At 34.9% G+C, this 20436-nt stretch overlaps 1 protein-coding gene across 2 annotated transcripts in view; it reads left to right on the forward strand.

Annotated features, from left to right (window-relative positions):
- The first annotated feature begins 1173 nt into the window (after nt 1–1173).
- SECISBP2L (SECIS binding protein 2 like) overlaps nt 1174–20436 on the forward strand; it is a 46403-nt gene continuing 27140 nt past the window's right edge. Inside the window, exons 1-7 of one of the 2 annotated variants that reach the window (XM_072962484.1) lie at nt 1174–1476; nt 8634–8812; nt 10391–10715; nt 12435–12570; nt 16357–16586; nt 16876–16897; nt 17251–17366. In XM_072962484.1, the coding sequence (XP_072818585.1) occupies nt 1453–1476; nt 8634–8812; nt 10391–10715; nt 12435–12570; nt 16357–16586; nt 16876–16897; nt 17251–17366 (1032 nt within the window). In that variant the 5' untranslated portion in view covers nt 1174–1452. Of the gene's footprint in view, nt 1477–8633; nt 8813–10390; nt 10716–12434; nt 12571–16356; nt 16587–16875; nt 16898–17247; nt 17367–20436 lie in introns of both variants that reach the window. The other variant, XM_072962483.1, reaches the window with a different exon arrangement.

Here is a 20436-nt window from a genome sequence, read left to right on the forward strand (position 1 = left end):
ATACATGGGCAGTTTAAACACACACACATATATATACACACATATACACACATGCACACACACACATATAAAATGAGAAGGCAGAAGTGTTAACTAAATAAATGAGAGATCTCTACATACAAATATAAATGTTTCTCCTTAGAAACAGTGTCTGCTGCCAGCCTTAATGTAAGTCTTATTGACCCAGTATCGCTCCTTTCACCAGGTCAAAATATATCAACTTAAGTATAGTCAGTGGGTCAGAGACTAACCTCTTCTTGGAGTCCTATTCAAACAAAACCAGACCAACTGAAAAAGCAGTGCAAGTCTTTATTGATGTCTCCTGAAGCATAACAAAGCAAACTTCTTAAAATTCTTTCCCAGCCGTGAACCTCCACACCAGTCCCCAAATAGGAGTCACCTCTGCTCTATTCCTTCACTTAAGTGTAATTAAGCTGACATAGCTTTTTATGTTTCTTCCTTACCCTGGAACCGACAAGCAAGCAAGAACTCTTAGGGGAAAACGGAAGTGTTGAAGGGTGTGTTTGAGGAGATGCCCACAGGGAATCTGTCATGTTTACCAAGTGTCCAGTTTCATGGAAGTCTCTTTCCTCAAGAAACTAATGAACTGGAGATAAAAGGGTCAGTAAGCCCAGTGGAGAAACATGCAATTTACCTGTTGGGTGGTGGGATATACAGACTCTAGGTAAAATTAGGAGTTCTGAGATAGGGGAGATCAGCCTGAAGATGAACCTAGAGGTGGACCTGGACTCTGACAATGAATTATCTACCTAATCAGTATTTGTGGAGTCTCCTGACTCGGTTTCTCACCGATGGTCGTTCTGTGGTATTGATCCCCTCAGCTGGATAACATAAGGAAGGATCCTATGTACAGTGGGCAGCTAAAAGCTCTTCCAACCTCACTAGGAGGTAGTTTGGGATAAGGAAGCGCTCTCCGAGGTCTGGAACCCGGGTGTCCTGGGTCCCAAGTGGCCTCACACTCCTCTAGTTTAACAGTCCAGAGGGGCAGCTAAGTCCCGTGCAAAGAGCAGAGCTGTTCGGGGCACCTGCTCCTGGGACTCTTTTCCGGGCCTCAGCCTCTTCGTCAGCCAAGTCGGGCTGGGCTACCGCCTGCCCAGGCCGCCTGCGTTCACTCCGCCCACTGCCCCGCTCCGCCCCTCCCCCACTTTTCCCTTTTGCGCACCGCCATTTCCGACTACGCCTCCCGCCCATTTGGGCCCTCCGCGGCTTCCGTCCCAGATGATCCCTCCCCGAGGCTGCCGCCGCCACCGCCTCCTCCCGGAGCTGGAGCCGCCTCCTCCGCCAGTGGCGTAGCCGGACTCGGCGTCGGGGCCAGCTAGATAGGGGCGGAGGTCCGGAGCCCGGTCTCGACCCGAGCGGGGGGCCATGGAGAAAGCGGCCCGAGGCGCTCTCCACACCGACTAACGAGGGCCCGTTGCGGCTGCAGGCGCCATGGACCGAGCCCCCACAGACCAGGTATGCGGACTCGGGCTGGGCCGGCCGGGCCGGGGGGCCGGGGGGTCGCCGCTTCCTCCCGGGCGGGCCCTGGTCTCTCAGTGTGGGCCCGGACAGACGGAGCTCTCGGGTTCCTGCTGGCGCAGACCTCCTTCCCCCGGGAGCCTGGCGGCGCCCCACTCTCTGCATTGTTCCAGATGCTATCTCGAGCTTGGGGGCTTTTCCAGTCCCGTTACCCCCGGCTCCCCGGGCTGGGGACTCGCTTTTGCCCCTCCTTCCTTGCCTGGTGTGAGGGGCCGTAGACTCCCAAGTTGTCCGTGCTCTCTTGGAAGGAGGGTTTATAACTTCCAGCGACCACCCCCCCCCTTCAGTCCTGGAATGTGTTTTCAAGGTGGAAAGGCTTTTAAAGGCTTCTCACTTAGAAAAACTGTCAGAGAATGTGTGATAACTACAGATAAAGGGGGTTTTATGGGCTTTTTAAGAACTACGTTCCTTTGAGCGAAGCATTTTGTTTTTGCAGTGTTTTTAGGGAGGTGTTTCCTTTTAGGTATGAAATACTACAGTTTCCCTTTCCCTTCTTGCCAGTTATTTTGCAAAAATTAATGTTTTTTAAAAATCGACTTTATATTTTAAAGGTGTAGGACCGGAAGCACGAATTCGTTTCCGAGCCCATTTTCATGTTCATAAAGTAGTCCCATTAGTTTTTAATTGCATCAAATTCTTGATTATCCAAGCTAGTAGATGCCGGGAGGCTGAGATGGTGACAGTGTTAAAAATAATCTAAAATAATAATTTTCTTCCTCCCGGAAGTTTCAGTATTTTCCACTCTTCAGACCTGTATGAAACGACCTAATTTGATAAGTTGAAGTTTATTCACTATCCCTTCACCGTTTCACTTGTAGGCCTTGCCCAGTGATTAACTAGACAAATAGATGAAGGAAAAAGAGAGACTAGTGATTTGCTTAATTACTTTACGAATGGATAACATCTGAAAAATGAGAGATTTCCCAAATTCCTGTATCTCTATATATGTAACTAGTCAGAGCCAGTTTTGATTTTGAAATCGGGCTCTTTTAGCAGGCAAAGAGCAGTTTCCTGTTTGTATTTGTTGTTGGGTTTTTTTTTTTTTACAAAAGCTTTATTTAAAAAAAACTTTATGTGAATATGACTCTGAAAACAAATGAGTTTTATGAAGCAATGTGCATTTACCAAAGCAAAATTGATTGGGGCCCTTTGGCAAATATATACAGGCCTTCCTGTGATCCAGAGTATCCTATATACAGCCTGTATCTAATTTAATGGGAAACAGTTTTTTAAGGTATCTATGAAAAACGCCTGAGATTTCAAAGCCTGACAAAGGAATAGGAAATTTTCTCGAACGATTTTCTTGTATGTGTGTCACTAATGAAAGGGTTAAATGTTTTATTTCTTCACAGTGATGCCAGAACTGTAACTCTTAATGCTGCCATATGTATACTTAAGGTTCCTTTCATCCTAGAGGAAATGTAATTATTTAGATGGTAACTTTTAGCATAGCTATTTATGTCTGATTATCTTAACAGCCAGTGCAATGAGCAAATTATTTAAACTTCGTCTTTTATATGTATCTTTCCAGAGTCCACCACCTATTATAATCTTGTAGAAATTTAAAGTTCAGTAAAAAATCATAAATGTAGGTTTTCTGTCGCAGAATTTTTCCTTTTTTTTTTTTTTCCGTGTAGTACCTCCTGCTTCTTCCTTAGCCTAACCCTAAATGAGAGAACAATTTGAATCAATCCCCGCTTTCCCCACACACACATTCACAGGAAGCTGAGATCCCAAAAAGTAATGCTACTTTGCCTAGTTCATGCTGTACGCAGTTAATTCAGGGGTCTGTGGATGACCTGGAAGGAGTCTGCTTCATTTTATATTAGCACTTTTCTGGGGCAACACTCATTATTTTCATCATATTCCCAAAGGGATCCATCATTGAAATAAGACTCAGAACCATTACCTTAACGATAGGTTAGGGGCTAGAACTGAGGTTTGTCCACCTTGTGGAGTTCTTGATTGTTTTCACCAAACCATTCAACAATGTAATGGCTTTGAGTAATGTAAAGGCTTATCTGGTTATTTTCAATATACTTTTATATTTGTACTAATGAAGTGAATTTAATAGGGAAAAGTCATTAAAAACATATACCTTATATGCTGAATTTCCATTTTTCTCACAATACATTTGTTTTGTCATTTTAAATCAGTGTTCGTTTATAGTCAGAATTTCTGGGAATATCTACAGCATTAAAACTTACTCATGATATTGTAATCTTTAGCAATTCATAGAAGTTTGATTTTTAAAGAATAGTACTTAATACACTCTCTGCATTTTGTCTTAACCTAAGTGAAATCCTTGGAGTATTTTTTTTTAAATTGAAATCCTTGGAATATTGCACAAGTGTAACTTTAAAAAAAAATTCTAAGCATGTTTTGCCTGAAGGCATTCATGTTGCTGTTCTTGAATTACCTTTCAAAAAATCTTTGTGTAAAAGAGTGAATTGTTTGTGTGTTGATCAAGAATATAAGAAGTAAATTACTGGGAAAGCGTACTAGATAATAGTCTTAATTGCAGTAATGACTGAAAGAATTTTATAATCAGGAGAGAGTCTCAGGAGTATTCTCTTTTAGTAAGACTATGTTAAATCAAAACAAGTAGCTTAATTTTAATTGCCAGAAAACAGGTATTACTTGGTATAGTGCATTTTTTTTTTGTTCTTAAAAAAAAAAGAGCTGGTGTAAAGGGACATGAAGAATAAATCATGGAGTTTATTTTGTTCATAAGGCTTAGTGTTTCTATTTTTAGGAAATTTAGGACTGTTTTAAGATTTTTTTTTAATAAACAATGGCCTTAAGATGTGACAGAACACTTGAGGTTTACAGTTTCTTTTGTATTATCAAGTAATGTAAACATTTGCTTAATTTTTAGTACATTAACATTAGATAAGTTCTTTTAAAAGAATTTATGAAATTATTAACCAGTAATGCCTTTAATTCTTAGAAAACCAAATGTGTAATAAATGCATATCACTTCATGCAAAGTGCTGTTTACCAGTAAAAATACAAAATTATCTGGCTTATAATTTTTTTTCTTTAAGTAATTTGTAAACTTCAAATAATATTAGCATTGCAAACTAGATATATTCTTAATAAGTTACTCTAAAATGTGTATTATTCAATAGTGCTTATAGTTAGCTTTTATAAATCTAAGTAAATGATCTGTCTTAAACAGATTTTAAAAATAATACTTTTATGATAAAAAAGAAAGTAAATAATGCTCATTTAATGAAAATACCACTTGGAAATTTAAAAGGGTATTTTTCTCTAGGCCCTTAAATCAAAGAGGAAATAAAAAGGTAGAATTTTAGGTTATTGAAAAACTAATAAAATACTACATATGAAAATGTGTAGGATGTGGCTGAAGCTATACTCTGAGGTAAATGCATAGACATAAATACTTTAATTGTTCAACATTTTAAAAGGAAATTAGAAATTAAGCCTCCAAGGCAAGAAGTTAGGAGGAAAAATCCTCAAAGCAACAAGGAAAATAAATGTAAAAACAGGAATTAATAAATTAGATAATCCAAAAACTAGTATTAAATTTAGAAAGTTGGTTTTTAGAAAAATACTCTTAGATTTTAACAGGATTAAATGTGATCTGTTTTAAGGAGGAAAATGTATGGATAGGAAAGCAAGTGGGCAGAATCTAAGTTAAATACTTTGATTTTTTTTCCCTCAATACTTTCTGAAGTGTTGCAAAACTTGTATGTATACAGCAGTTTGTTTTGGCAAATGGTTTGCTTTCAGTATAAGCCATTCCAGTGAGAAAACAGTAAAGCCAGCAGGAATCTCTTAAGCATTTTTTCCTTCAGAAGACATTTATTTTAATCTTTGTCCATGATATGTAAAACATCTTAATGTTTGCTATATCATATTTTTACCTTAACTTAGCAAGAATGTGGAGGATTTCCATGGTCATATTTTTCTGTAGGTGTGTGGTACATACTGACATTTCACTGTGGGAGCATGCCTTATTATGGTCTACTTCAGTTTTGATTTTAAGTGGGTGTCTTTTTTTCAGTTGCTTAATCTGGGAAGATGATTTGCACTCTTTTGGAGGTTCTGTCTCAGAGAAGTTCAGTGTGCATTTTCTGTTGATGTGTGCTTCGTAGTAATATTTGCCCATTTTTCCCTAAACCAGTCTTGTATGGTGCTCTCTTCAGAACATGAGTTTAATGCATGTTTGTTGAACTATATAGGCTCTCAATGATCTGAGTGCATTTGTTTAATAAACTTTCAAATAAAGTTTTTATGACTTATTGTTCTGATGAATTCTTGGGTTTTCTAGATTATTCACATTACAGTTTTATTGACATTTGTTTTAATATATGCAGAATTTTAAATGAATGTGAAATAGCTGAAGTTTTTTTCAAATACAGGTTTCTGGGATTACAATTTTTCTTTAATTTGGAAAATTCTGAAATAATTTCTGAAAGATAAAGATAACTTTAAAGCAAATTAGAGGTACAAGAATAGTTAGATTTTGTTCTGTGTTTAGAGTTCTTCCATATTTTGTTTTCTTTAAGGAGATAGAAATTTGCTATAAAATTTCTGATTTCCAAAAAATAGATCTTGGCAAAAGAAGAGAGACTGAACAGAAATTCAAACTGAGGAATATCATTGTATGAAGTAACTAGGCCACTTTTTCATACTGTTTTGTTGTCCACTATATAAGACATTTTTCCCTTTGATTTCTATACAAATTAAAATATTGCCAGAATCTTGCTTGCTTAACGTATTGTCTATATGGGCTTTATTATGTGGAATTTTAAAAATAGTTTGAGATCTTAATATTACTATTAAGGCCTGAGAAAAACTGAAGCTACATTTTGATGTATGATACTGAAGGCTCCAGATTCACAATGAACAACTTTTAAAACCATATGGAGTTGTAACTATAGGAGAAAGTTTGCCAGTCTGTTCCTACTAGTGACATCTTCTGTTTGTGCAGCTGTTGACTACAGCAGCTTCTCTTTTTTTTACTAAAAACAAAGGATCGTTTCAGTGTTTGTTAGTTTTATTGTTGAATGCCGATATCTAGTATTGCACTTAGAATAGAAACCAATACAAACTTTGATATTTAAGGATATATACTGTGTGTTCTGTGTGTATGTGCAGATGTTAGTTATAAACTATGCGTGACACTTTTTGAATAGTGGGTTGCCTAAATTCATAAAACTTATGAAGTACAAATGAGACTAGGTATAAAAAACTTACTGCAATTTTGACTTGTGCAAGAATTTGCATTTGTTGTTACCAAAGTAATTTATGAGTTGGTATTATTTTGGGGGGGTGGTCAGGGAAAGTTATTTTTAAATTGTCTTATTCTTTATATTAGTATTGTTCCTTTTTTCACATTGGGCTGAGAATTTAATATAACCATATACCTTGTGTTAAAAAAGAAATCCAGTGTCTTCTAGTCCAGATTTATAAAGAGATTCAGAGTTCTCGTGTATTCAGAGGTTGATATTTTATACCTTATATCGATAAATTTTGAAACCTAATGACTGTCACAGTGAAAATCACTGACTTACACTATTAGTGTTTGAGGTTTTTCTCCTTTGTTGAAATTTAAGAAATCAGCTTCAGTTCACAGATATTTGTGAGTGCAACTGTGTTATCCATTTCAGATTTGGTTAATAGTGCAAAAGCAGATTTCAAAATTAAGTCAGATGGGGAGGAAAGATACTGAATTAATACTGCTGCAGAGTTCAGATCTGTTCCCTCATCTTTTTTTTTTCTTTTACAAGCATTTCTGAATATTTACAATCGTCTCTTTGGAGAATAATTTTCTGAATAAAGGCTATAGATTTAGCATATCAAGTCTTTTCTTTAGATTTTCTTGGATTTGCTACTGATTACCTTTGTGAGAAACGTGCGTGAAACTTATTCTGAGAAATGTGCATTAATGGGAGCATCTAATAAATGCCACACTAGTGGGGAAAAAGTTCTGATTAGGACTGTTGCTTTGAGGTAGTTTGATTTGAGTTGTTGAAAAGTTGGATTGTATTCCACTTACTGTTTTCATTAAGAAGTGTTTAATATCTCTTTAGGTTGTGGTTTTTATGTGGTTTTTTTTTTTAACATTCTGCTTTTACAGAATATGCCTATAGATTATTTTTTATCATTAAATTTTAAAAATTTGTTGTTAAATATAACATACAGAAAGAAAACTGCATAGAACCAATGTACAGTTAAGTGTATTATTATATGAATTGTGTCCTCCAGGTTAGGATGTAGAACTTTGCCAGGCACCCTAGAAGCTCTTCAGGGCCTCTTCCCAATGACAGCTCCCTCTTTCCTAAGGGTAGTTCTAGTTCCTATCCTGGTTTTCATGGGTCTTATTTATTTTTCTTTATAGTTTTGTCACTCATATGTGCATCCTTAATGCTATAGTTTGTTTATTGTGTCTGTTAAATCTCTATAGATTATAAGATACAAAATAAACTAAAATGGAGTACATATTCTGGATTACTTGAATTTACTCAGTTTGTCTACTGGGAAACTGAAGTACTCCTTTTTTTCCCAGTTTAACTATGAACCAAAAGTTATGTTAATTTTTTTTTTAATCGTGGACATTTTCTTTCCTTTTAATTTAACCATACTAATCTAATTTCCTGAAGTGGACAGAAATAGACTATGTTTTAGACTATTCAAACAAATATTGAGTAATTATCCTTCAGAATTCTGTTTAATGATTTCTTTTCCCCCAACAAAATTATTTTAAGACACATTGTTTTGTCTGAAGAGCTAGATTTTTTACTACCAGCTTTATTTTTGGACTCTGAGGTATGACTTCCTTGTACTGTTGATTGTTTTAACAACTTTAGTTACATAAGAAATGACTTCATTGAAATGTAGTAACCTTTGATAAGTTTTTCCCTATTTGATGTCTTTGTCTAAATAACGTAATCATATTTAATTATTTTAATTTGACATTGGTGGTCCTTTGACTATATTGTGAATACTGAGAAGAGGTCTAATTACTGTTTGTAAAGACTGACTCTTCTACTGTTAAATTGTGAATTTGTATTATTTAAGTTTTTGCTCATTTGTTAGTAATGTGTTTTACTTTCTCTTTGAAGAATGTCAAGCTGTCAGCTGAGGTAGAGCCATTTATTCCCCAGAAGAAGAATCCTGATACATTTATGATCCCTATGGCACTCCCAAATGATAATGGAAATGTTTCTGGTGTAGAACCAACTCCAATTCCCAGCTACCTGATTACTTGTTATCCATTTGTGCAGGAAAACCAGTCCAATAGGTAATTTTTTTGTTATTTTCTTTTGGGGAGAAGAAAGGGGTAGGGAAATATAGAAGTTGGCAAAGCATACTTAATTTTTTCCTTTTGTAACTTTTAAACATTAACGATTTCTCTATTTTATAAGAGGAGTAAATAAAACCAAATGATGCAGAAATTTAAAAATTGTTAACATGGATTATTACTATTTTCTCATTCTTTCTAAGAGAAAATTGAGTTCTTTTTATGTTATCTCCCATAAGAAGTCATTGACATTTGTTGGAAATAATTTGACTTCAAGGGAAGAATGAATTATTCAGAAAGAGGTGAACAGAAACCCTTCTTTGAGGATAGGCATCTAACATAATTGTCAAGACAGTCTGGCATAAGAAGAATTTACCAAGGAATGGTCCTTAACTTTGATGCTTTTGTGGTTAGTTAGCAAATATCCCTAGACTCTGATTATAGTTTAAATTTAGCTTCTGTGCTATAGTCACAGGGTGATTTAGCAGAATGCTTGCAGTTAAGATAATGTGTGACCTAGTGACTAGGGTGTAACTTGGGATAGTCACGATAGCCTTTCTAACCCTGCTTAGACTGAATGATTAACACTTCATTGGTGTAGTTCATTTTATTGCTTTCAGCCTCTTTCAAGTTATATCACACACAGAAAATTGTCCGTCTCCAGCACTCTGGGACGAATGAGCGAGGCGGCTAGGCTTTAGCCTTTGTCCAACCACCCCTGAGGGCTAAGACAATCAGTATTTCTACACGTCTATAATCATTGTGGCGCACTCATGTGCCAGGGCACCTTCTTTAGGAAATTCTGGATGTATGTGACCTACGACCCCTCACTTGTCAGCAGCAGCTGTCTGTGAGGAGGATTGCTGAGACAGGAAGGATCTTGCTGGTGCTTAATAGGAATTGCACTAGAAGAATCTCTAATGCTAGAGATCAGATGGCAGTGAACAAGCTTGCCTTTTTCTTCTCTTCTTTCCATTAGACCTGGAGTCTGCTTCCATTGCCAAGGAAGGGAGCCAGGGAACGAGCTAGACTGACTCCCTGGCTCCCCTCCTTGGCATTAGGGGAGTATAAGAGAGGAGTAGGAGGCCTTGGGCCTGAGCTGAAGAATGAGAGGTAGAAGAATCAAATCACCCGTTGTAATGACCACCTTACAGAACGATCACTTTACCCTGCTGTTTTGCAGAAGGCTGTCACAGTTGTTACCATTGGATGGGAACTTTGGACTGCCTTTATTGGCAGATTTAGCAGCTAGGTGTTTAACTTTCAGGCAGAAATATCTTGAGGAGGTTGAGGGGAGAGTTACAGATAAGAATGGTATGTACTTTTAAAATTTTGAAACGCAGTAAACTATCAGGTTGAGTTCCTTTATACTATCAATTAAATTGTTATTACATGTACATAAAAATCTCTAATTATAGCAAGGAAATTTATAAAATGGTAATTTTATCTCTTTTTCAGCATTAATATGAAGCTACTATTTTGTATTTTTTTTTCATAAAATAAGTTGAGATTTTGGTTTAGCACTGCCTTTATACATACATGTCAATAGATTTCTTCTTTTTTGATTTGGTTTTACAGACAGTTTCCATTATATAACAGTGATATACGATGGCAACAGCCCAATCCAAACCCTGCTGGACCATACCTTGCTTACCCCATTATATCTGCTCAGCCACCTGTTTCTACAGAGTACACATATTATCAGCTGATGCCAGCACCGTGTGCCCAAGTCATGGGTTTCTATCATCCTTTTCCTACACCTTACTCCAACACTTTTCAGGCTGCAAATACCGTCAGTACTATAACCACAGAGTGCACTGAGCGTCCAAATCAGCTTGGACAGGTCTTCCCGTTGTCTGGTCACCGAAGCAGAAACAGTAACAGAGGACCAGTGGTACCAAAAGTAAGTGACCAAATTTGATTGGCTTTTATGTTTGATACTTCTCTTGTTAGTAATAGTGTAAATAATTTGCTACTTGTATTGATTAGCCTTTAATGCTGAATTTACTGTTTAAAAAACAATTAAGGGTGTAGCATTTATAAAATAATTTTTCCCATTATTTTTATTCCTCATTCTTAATTGGTGGTATGATTTATAATCATCTTCAAGTTCCTTCAGAGAGTTTACATAAACAAAGTGCACAGATATTTCCAAATTAATTTAGTGATAAAAATCGCATAGTGGCACCATTTTTAATAAGTGGTTGGTTTGGCTCCCTTGCTAGCAGTGTTGAGTGGCTAACACACATCAAGGTGTTAGTTACTCTTCAGAAATAAGCAGGAGATACTATAGAAAAGAACGTTTGTGATTCATTAAATCCCTTCAATTTCATTGTTTTTGTTCTGTCAGTTTTCAGTAGGAGTAGCACGTTGTTATTTAAGGAATGCTTTACTATGCTATGAACACAGGGTCTCCTAGGGCTGAAGAAAATTAAAGATAAATTTGTGAAATGACCTTTAGTCAGCACCAGCCTTTTAAGTAAGTAAAAAACACAAAAAAGCAAAAAACAAAGGCCTTGAAATCACAAGAGAATTAAGGTTTATTCTGTGTAGTTATTTCTTAACTAAAAGGTTATTTTTCTGTTGAGGCCTTAATATCAAAGCAAGTAAGAAAAACCATGTTTCTTCTCAGCACTTTGGAGCTAATGGAAGACAGAGTGATTAGATGTGTCTTATGACTGTTATCTAGGAGTTGATGCTTTCCTAGGTTCCATTAGCCCAGCCTCTTTGGTGAAAAGTCTTTGCTGTTTTTTGGCACACTTTTTACAGATTAAAATACAAATAAGCAACAGAAGTTGCTTTGAAAGCTTTTTATTTTGGTCTTCATTCATGGAAACATTCTGGGTCAAGGGAAATCCTTTTGGAACCTCTGAGAATGAAAAGAAATAAGTATTGGAAATAAGATAGTTATATGTAATTCCCAAATACTGAAGTAACAATTTCTCAGAGTGCATTTTCAGCACTTGAATCGAAGTTAAATTTGGAGTTCATTTGTATAAATTGCTATTAAGTTATGAATACTTATTTTAAAAAATTAAGGAAAGGATCAGCTTTTTAATATTTTCTTTTTCAACTAAAGCAGAAATTTCTTTTGTACTGTATTGCTATCGTGAAACTAAAATTTAACAGTTGGATAGGTTACTGCCCTTTTTGATATTTAATTTTAGTTTTAATTTTAATTTTAGAGGTACTGGGGATTGAACCCAGAGCCTTGTGCATGCTAAGCATGCACTTTACCACTGAGCCAGTTCCCTCCCCCCGATTATTACCCTTTTAAATAAAAATTTACAACCCTGTATTTGACATGATTATACTATTATTTATTAGTTATTGATTGACAAAATTAAAAAAGGAAATAACAACATGAATTTGTATTTTATTAATTATAGTAGTGTTAAATGATTATTTGAAAAATAGTGTATAAATGTGTGTATATTATTTCACCTATTATGATTGGCTGCAGATAATTACATGCAATTGTAACACAGTAACCCTGTTTCTACATGGTTTGGGAGTCACTAATTTGTAGCATACATTTAGGTGTATTTTATTGTGGGTGTGTGTTTTATAGTGTTTACTACATTGAATAAGATCTTAATTTTTTTTTTTAACTTAAAATCAGCAACAGCTTTTACAACAACACATAAAAAGCAAAAGGCCGCTGGTGAAAAATGTAGCTACTCAGAAAGAGACAAATGCAGCAGGTCCTGATAATCGATCAAAAATTGTGCTATTGGTAGATGCTTCACAGCAAACTGGTAAGGCAAGATTTCTTATATATATACTTCACTGATTTTTATCTATTGTCTTACGTTGACTTTATAATTGTCACCACTTTTTAGGATTCTGGACTTTCATCCTTCCATTTATCCTACCACTTTGTGAAATTCTTCTCTAGGAAGGATAAAACAGTCCATGTCCTTAATATTCTTTCAACTTGTGTGCTGTCTTGTGTACAGTTTTAAGCAGGATTTGAGGTTTCCTTACCTCTGTATAGTAGTGGAGCAATTCAGAAATCAGAGATGGAATTTTGCAGACATTGTAGAAATTTGAGGGACTCATTTTGGTAGAAGTCAGAATTGAATTTCTAAAATTGGATTAAAATCCTTTATAAAACGTCGTAACATCCTGTAGTATCTTTATAGAAAGAATTTAATCAAGTTTTCTGTGCTATATTAGCATAGATTGAACAAGACCTGTGAGTGACACCTGTGTCCCCCAAGCAAGTAAAAATTTTGGACTTAGTTGGGTATAATTTTGTCAAAAGCTTCTTAGAAGACTATGTAAGCATCCTATTAAAAAGCTTTATCCTGGTAATAAATAAGAACAGTCTTATAATATTCTTGCTTTTTCCAGTTTATATCATGAAAGTTCATTTTGTGTCTCTGATCTCAGCTTAATAGCTGTAGAGTAGATGACTGTCCTCTCTCACCCCCTGTCATTAAAAAAAATCCTTATTAATGATCCAAGGCTAAGAATTAGATTTGTTCAAAGACATTTGCTTTTTACCTTCTACAGTTTTCACTCAAATGCTGTCTGGCTTGAAATGAATTATATGGCGCATACTGTCTTTCATGTGGACCATACCTTTTCTGTTGGACATCTATTCAGTTATCCTTTTACAGTTGCTTAGATCCATTAGGAGCTAGAAAGTCTCTAGGAATTAGTTGAAAAACAGTCTTGCTGATAGTACAGTCATTGTGTGGTTTGTAGGGCGTAAAAGCGGTAAGATAAAGAGACCAACAAATGCTTGGAGTGGCTATGGAAAAGTCACGAGGTTATATATGACAAAATTTCTGTGTTTTGCTTGTTCCTCATCATAATGACCCATTTCTACATACTTTCAACTTGGAACTGCTTGAAAAATTTACCCTTATGTCTTTGGTTTGCTCATTAAGTAAGTGACCACAAAGACAGTCTTCTGAAGCATAAAAATTAGGAAGTGAAAAGATGAAGGTATAATTTGAGTAGAAAGTTATGCCTTCTATCAGTATTCTTATTCTTTAGTTTGTTTTCAAATTCTGGTGATTGTACATTCTATCAGTATTCTTTAATTTGTTTTTAACTTACCAGGATTAATTGGTATCAGTCATAGAATGAAAATTATAATTTAAAAGAATTTGCAACAAATTTTTACTCTTGAACACAAGCTTGTATTTAAAAGAATTAAGTAGGATAGCTAGATACAAGGTAATATACAGAAGTTAATTGCATTTTAATTTTCTGTCAAACAAAGTTTAGGAAAAGATATCATTTACAACAGCAACAAAAATACACTTTTTGGGATAAACTTGACAAAAGATGTTCAAGACGTTTTATAGCTATCTCTAACTTTATTATGAGGCATTTTAAAAAAATGTGAATATGTTCGTTCAGGACGATTTGATGGTGCAAATGTCATTTTCCCCTAAGTTAAGTCTATAGATTTAGAGCAGTTCTAAACAAAATTCCAATGGGGATTTTTGGGAAACTTGACAAACTAATTCTAAAATAAAGGAGCACTAGTCTGAGAAGAGCCAAGACATCCCCGGAAAAGAACTTTTCCTCTAGATATCAAGACCTGCTAAGCCATCTTGTTTTTATAGGCTTATACAAAAATGCAGTATACAAAAATTAAACAGAGAGCCCAGAAACACTCACATGTATGTGGAAACACATAGAAAAGGACAGGGATAGCATCACAGGTCTCTAACGTGTATCTCATGCAAATCTATTCCAGATGGATTAAGGATTTAAATGGGAAAACACATGCAGAATAAAATATAGACAGATACCTTTATGATTGCAGAGAGAGAGCTATTTCTAAAGTTAAGAATTTCTAGTTATCAAAAGTGAGTGATTTTTCATTAAAAAAAAAAAGTGAAAGAGCAAGCCACAGATCTTGGAAAAGGTTTTATTATGCCTATAACTGACAAAGGATTAGTATGAGGACATATAAAGAATTCCTGTGAATTAATAAGAGAATGATCACCACTTTGCCCTCAGGGCCCCTGGAATGCAGTGCCAGAAGGCTAAAACAGTTTAGACAGGACTATAGGAATCTTTCTTTTGACCCAGTTGTCCTACTCAGGTGAATGTATCCGAATGTAATCTCCCCCTAGAAAGAAAAGGAACTGTTTTGATTATAGGTGTACATTGCAGCAGCACAAAATAAACACTGAAAATTTCTCAGTGTCCAGTAATAGGCAACAGGTTAGAAGTACAGGACATCCACTCAGTGGAGTAATATGGAGCCGCCTTATAATTAATGAAGCACATACACATAATATTAAACAGAGCACAACTCAAAATTATATTGATGCTGTATAAAAATTACATATGGGGAAAAATTATGTATGTGAAAAAAGGCTTATGGGGAAAAATTATGTGGAAAAAGGAAGATTTGTGTTTGTTGGGTTGGGAGGAGATTATTAGAGGTTTGGGGTTTTTTTAAAAATGTCTTGTAATTGCAATTTATGAAATACAGAAATGAGAAACAGACGACTTAGAAAAATAGGCAGAAGTCATACAATCCAAAAGTAAAATTAACAAGTATTTCACAGAAGGGAAAACGTTAGTGGCTAAAAGCATAAGAAAAGATGCTCAACCTCATTATTAAGCAGGAGAATGCAAATTAAAACCCACAATGAGCCATATTTTTATACACAACAATTGGTAAAAATTATAGCTTAGAGGACAGTGTCAGGTATTTGGTGAATATATGTATCAGTGGGGATATTTATATGCTGCTGTTAGAGCTAAACTACTTTAACCACCTCAAGAATGATTTGGCATTACCAAGTTAAGTTGAATATTATGTGTATCCCCTAAGGCCTAGCAGTATTTACCTTGGAGAAATTTTCACATTCACACATACACATTCATATGTCTGTATAAAAACATTTACAGCATAATTGTTGTTAATAGCAGAACCTTAAGTGTCCCATCAGTGGTACAGAGGATGGATACATGACGGTATATTCATACACAGGCATTCTAGATTCCAGTGACATTAATGAATTACAGCCACATGCATCAGAATCTCAAAACCAATCAGCTTTGGAGGGAAACAAGTCACAGAAGAATATGGACAATATGATTCCATTTTTACAAAGCTACAACTGCTAAAGTACATGATTTATATTTTTGGAATACAAAAGTTCATGATAAATCTGTTTTAAAAAGTGAAGGAATGATAAACACAGAATTCAGAATAGTGGTAACCTCTGAGGGTGGAAGAGGATGCAGTGGTGGAGAAGGAAGGCATGCTGTGGACTTTAAAGGATTGATGTTCTCTTCTTAAATGTGTGATGGTGGTTTGTTTTAATTATGTTAATTATGCAAATATTTTAATTAAACAAATATTCTCTTTTCATAATAAACACATTATAAACCAACTTGTCAGGAACATCTTACCTTTTGATGATCTTCTCAAAAAGTTTTCACCTGTTTTCTCCATTTACAAAGTTAACTATCTTTATTTTCTTACAATTTTAATGATAATTTAGCAAGAATTGATCAACTTGGTCCTCAAAAAGAGTTGTCACACTTTCTTTGCCTTGTAGATTTCCCATCAGACATCGCTAACAAGTCTCTCTCTGAGAGCTCTGCCACGATGCTCTGGAAGGCCAAAGGGAGGAGGAGAAGAGCGTCCCACCCGACTGCCGAATCCTCTAGTGAGCAGGGGGCGAGTGAAGCTGACATTGACAGCGATAGTGGCTACTGCAGTCCCAAACACAGCAACAATCAGCCCACAGCAGGGGCTTTGAGAAATCCCGATTCCAGCACCATCAGTGTATGTGGCATTACTTTGATTTCCTTATCAGTCATCTGTGGCAGTATTATCTTTGTGCCCTCTGCTAAAGCTGAAATATCTATTTTCATTAATTTCTATAGTAATAAGATGGTTAAAAAGTATTTGGTACATTTTATTATTAATAAAAAAATTCATTTATAGAGAAGTATTTTTCCTGAGATTATAATAAGCATGCTTTACACTAGATGGAATTATGAAATGTTTTATAAGGTATATGGTGTTTACTGTTGAACAGAAAATAATTGTCTTTTTTTGTTTCTATTTTTAGCATGTGGAATCAATATGTGCAGGTAATTATTTTCTGCATAGTGTTTTTGCTGTACTTTCTTCTTTGTCCATGTCAAAGTTTTGCTTTTAAGCATGAAGCTTGCTGATGCTGCAAAAAAATTAGAAATCTTCCAAAGAGATTCAAGTTAATTTGAGTGTACAGTTTTATTGATGAAATTGAAAAAATCCCAGCTGGAGGTATTCTGGCAAAAATGACACTTAATATCACTAAGAACTGGAATATCACTTAAAGTTTCTGGAAAATTTTCTAGTATTAATTTATAGTGACTAAATTTCAGTATGTGAAGTTAGGGGGCACTTTAGGTTTTGGCATCTTTATAGTTTAATTATATTTTAAAATCTCATTTGTTAGCAGGTGGTGTAAATTGGTCCAATGTAACTTGTCAGGCAACTCAGAAAAAACCTTGGATGGAAAAAAATCAGACATTTTCTAGAGGTGGAAGGCAGACTGAACAAAGAAATAATTCACAGGTAATTTGAATTAGGTTGAAGAAATTTGAGTAATGTGATACGAATTATTATAAATGATATGGTGGTTTTCAAGGGCAGTGTCCTTAATTTTTGGTGATGCATATTGCATTGTTTAAAAGTAAGATATCTTGGTATCTGTTACTTTGAAATGGCTTAGCCAATAAAAATACTTAAATAATGAAGCAAAATGGCAAGATGTTAAATGTAAGTGGGCTGTATATTATACCATTTTCTGCTTTTCTATATTTAGGAAATATATTTGGATATTTTTTAATTTGAAAAAAGAATGCTCTCCAGTCCTGATTCATCTTCTGTGACTTTTTCTTATCCATATAAAGTTAAAAGCATTTAATGCCTTAAATACTGTTTCTTTGCACTTCAGGACTGCAGCCTTGTCCGTGTGTCTTTACTGGATTATAAACACCACAGGCCATCCCCCATGCTTGTTGCAGTGCCATAGTGATGGCTTCCTTGTGCTGTAATGTCCTGTACTGGGCAGCTTCCTGGTCTTAGGGAACAGATCTAGCTGCAGTACAGTGGAGCAAGTTACATACTGCCACGAACTTCCAATAACTGTCTTCCTGCGTTGGTTGTCTATGAAATTAGGGAGGTATTCATTAGCAGTATTTTTCCCTTTTAAGTTCTTGGTAGAGTTCTTAGATTCCTTAAATCTAGTTAAGGAATTTGAAATTATTATATAAACAGCTCTGCATGAACTAAGAATAAGTCACTAATGGATTAAATAAACCAAATACTTGCCTGTGCCTTTGCCTCCCTGAAGTGAAGTACTTCAGATGTACCCTAACATTAATGAGGCTGTCAGGAGAACAAGCAGAATAATGCCCTCTTCCCTATGGTTACTGCAAAAATGAGTCATTGTTGTTTGTGGCAGGCTTGTGAGACAGTCTAGCTTTATTTGATTAAAAACAAAAGAGCTAAAAAAAGAATTGTTTATATAGATAAACAAAATCTACAAAATGTTTGGTTAAGTACTGAAATTTTATGTTGGAATTGTAACTGCTAGACCTGCCAAGTTTAGTCTCAGTTTTGGTACTTTTGGTATCAGTAGCCCACAGAAGAGGAAATAATACTGATATGGAAAAACTTTATCTCTGCCTCAAAACTGGTGAGGAATGGTGAAAAAACAACAAAAAAAATCATGCAAATGTATAAACGTTTGTTTATTTTGTCTCTCTTTCCAAAAGAACTGCAGCCAGATATTGAACAGTGTGTGTGTTTTCTTTTCTGCTTCTGAGGCTTTGTTACACTTTTCTTAAGTGTGTAGTTCGATTTTTGATGTGCAGGAATCTTTTTTTTCTTTTGAGTCAGAAGATTTCCCCCTTTAGCAATTTCTGATTGCTTTGACACTTAAAAAGTCTTTTAGAAATCTAATATTCATGTGTATTTTCTGCTTTTTTTTTATAGTGTAATGTTTTTCAAAACTTTATCTGAGAATTTTTCTCATGCATGATCCAACATAATGATGTTGATTTTCAGAGTATTTAACTAGTTATCTTTAAACACTGTAACCCATCCTTTTCTCTGATTTGTGCTACCCTTTTAGTCATTTGCTAATTGTTTATATCTTACATGTTTCTGGGCATTTTTGTTTCATTCATCAGATTTTTGCACCTGTACTGTGCTTTTTTAACTACTGTACAGTGCAGTGATTTTTAATTTTTTCTTACCAGTGTTTTGACATTTGAAAAACAGATTTTTTTCTATATTCCGTTGTAGCCTTAATTTTAAATGATGGACAGAATCTAAAAACTGAAGTTTTTAAAATGGTTTTATTTTGTGAATAGGTTGAAAAATGAAAGATATGAAAATGATTGTACGATGAACAATCTTATTTTTACCCTGTGTCCACTTGTCTTCTCTTCCCTATATCTGTATATTTTCCTAGAGTTTCTTCATGTCATAAATAAATACAAGTATGTATCTTATGTCTTATTCACTCTGTTCTGTTCTCTGTTCACATTACTTAACAATGTATCTTGGAGACATTTCCATATTATTACATAGAGGGCTTCTACACTATTTTTTTTTAACAACTCCTGATGTTGTATGGATATATCCTTGTTAATATCTGAAGTCCTATACATGGATACTTGAATTGTTTATAAAGTATTATTATAGACATGTTGCAGTGTTATTTAGAAATGTGTGTGTATAGCAGTAGAATAAATTCCTAGATGAGGTATTGCTGAGTGAAAAGGCAAAGTCACCTCTGTTATTTGGTGAATAGCACCAGATTGTTCCATTTACATTCTCAACAATAACTGGGAGACCACCTGTTTCCATATAGCCTCAGAAATCACGTGTTTTCAGGATTTTGGACTTGTGCCAATTAGTGAGAAATACGGTGTTAATGTAGTTGTGCATCTTTCCATATGTTTAGTGGCCTTTTGTACTTTTCTTGAACTTGTTATATTCTTTGCCCTTTTTTGTATCTCGATTTCTTTTTTTTGATACACTTTTTAATTAGTTTGATCAAGCTCTTATCAAATTTAAAAATGTATAGGAACCTCAGTCTATAATATGAGTTGCAAACATTTTGCTAGATTTTCACTTTTGACTTTGTGTATTATTATTACCGTATACAAGTTTGTTTTAAGTAGCATTAAGAAGTTTATTTTTATATAAGATTAGCCTGTTTTCCTCTGAAGTGTTTATGCTCTTGTGTTTTTTTGTGTTTAAATCTTTATTCTGTTTAGAGTTTGTCTTGGTGGATGTTGTGAGCTATGGGCCCTGCTTTGTGTTTTTCAAGTGGCTACCCAAATCTCCCAAAATCATTTATTGACAGGACCATTACTTCACTGATTTGAGATAACTACCTTTATCACTTGTTAAATTTCCATATATATTGAAATCTATTTCTGTCTTTTCTGTTTTGTTCCATTAGTTATTAAATTAATCTATTAACTTAGAGAATAGATTGCCTTTATGATATGGCATCTTTCCAGGAAAAAAAAAAAGCCTTCCTATTTTTGAGTCACCTTTTTATTTTCTTCAGAAATGTTGTATAGTTTTCTGAAAATAAATTTGTACATATTCCTCATCAATTTCT

This window comes from Vicugna pacos, chromosome 6 (genome assembly GCF_048564905.1).
Source record: "Vicugna pacos chromosome 6, VicPac4, whole genome shotgun sequence".
NCBI classification, from domain to species: domain Eukaryota; kingdom Metazoa; phylum Chordata; class Mammalia; order Artiodactyla; family Camelidae; genus Vicugna; species Vicugna pacos.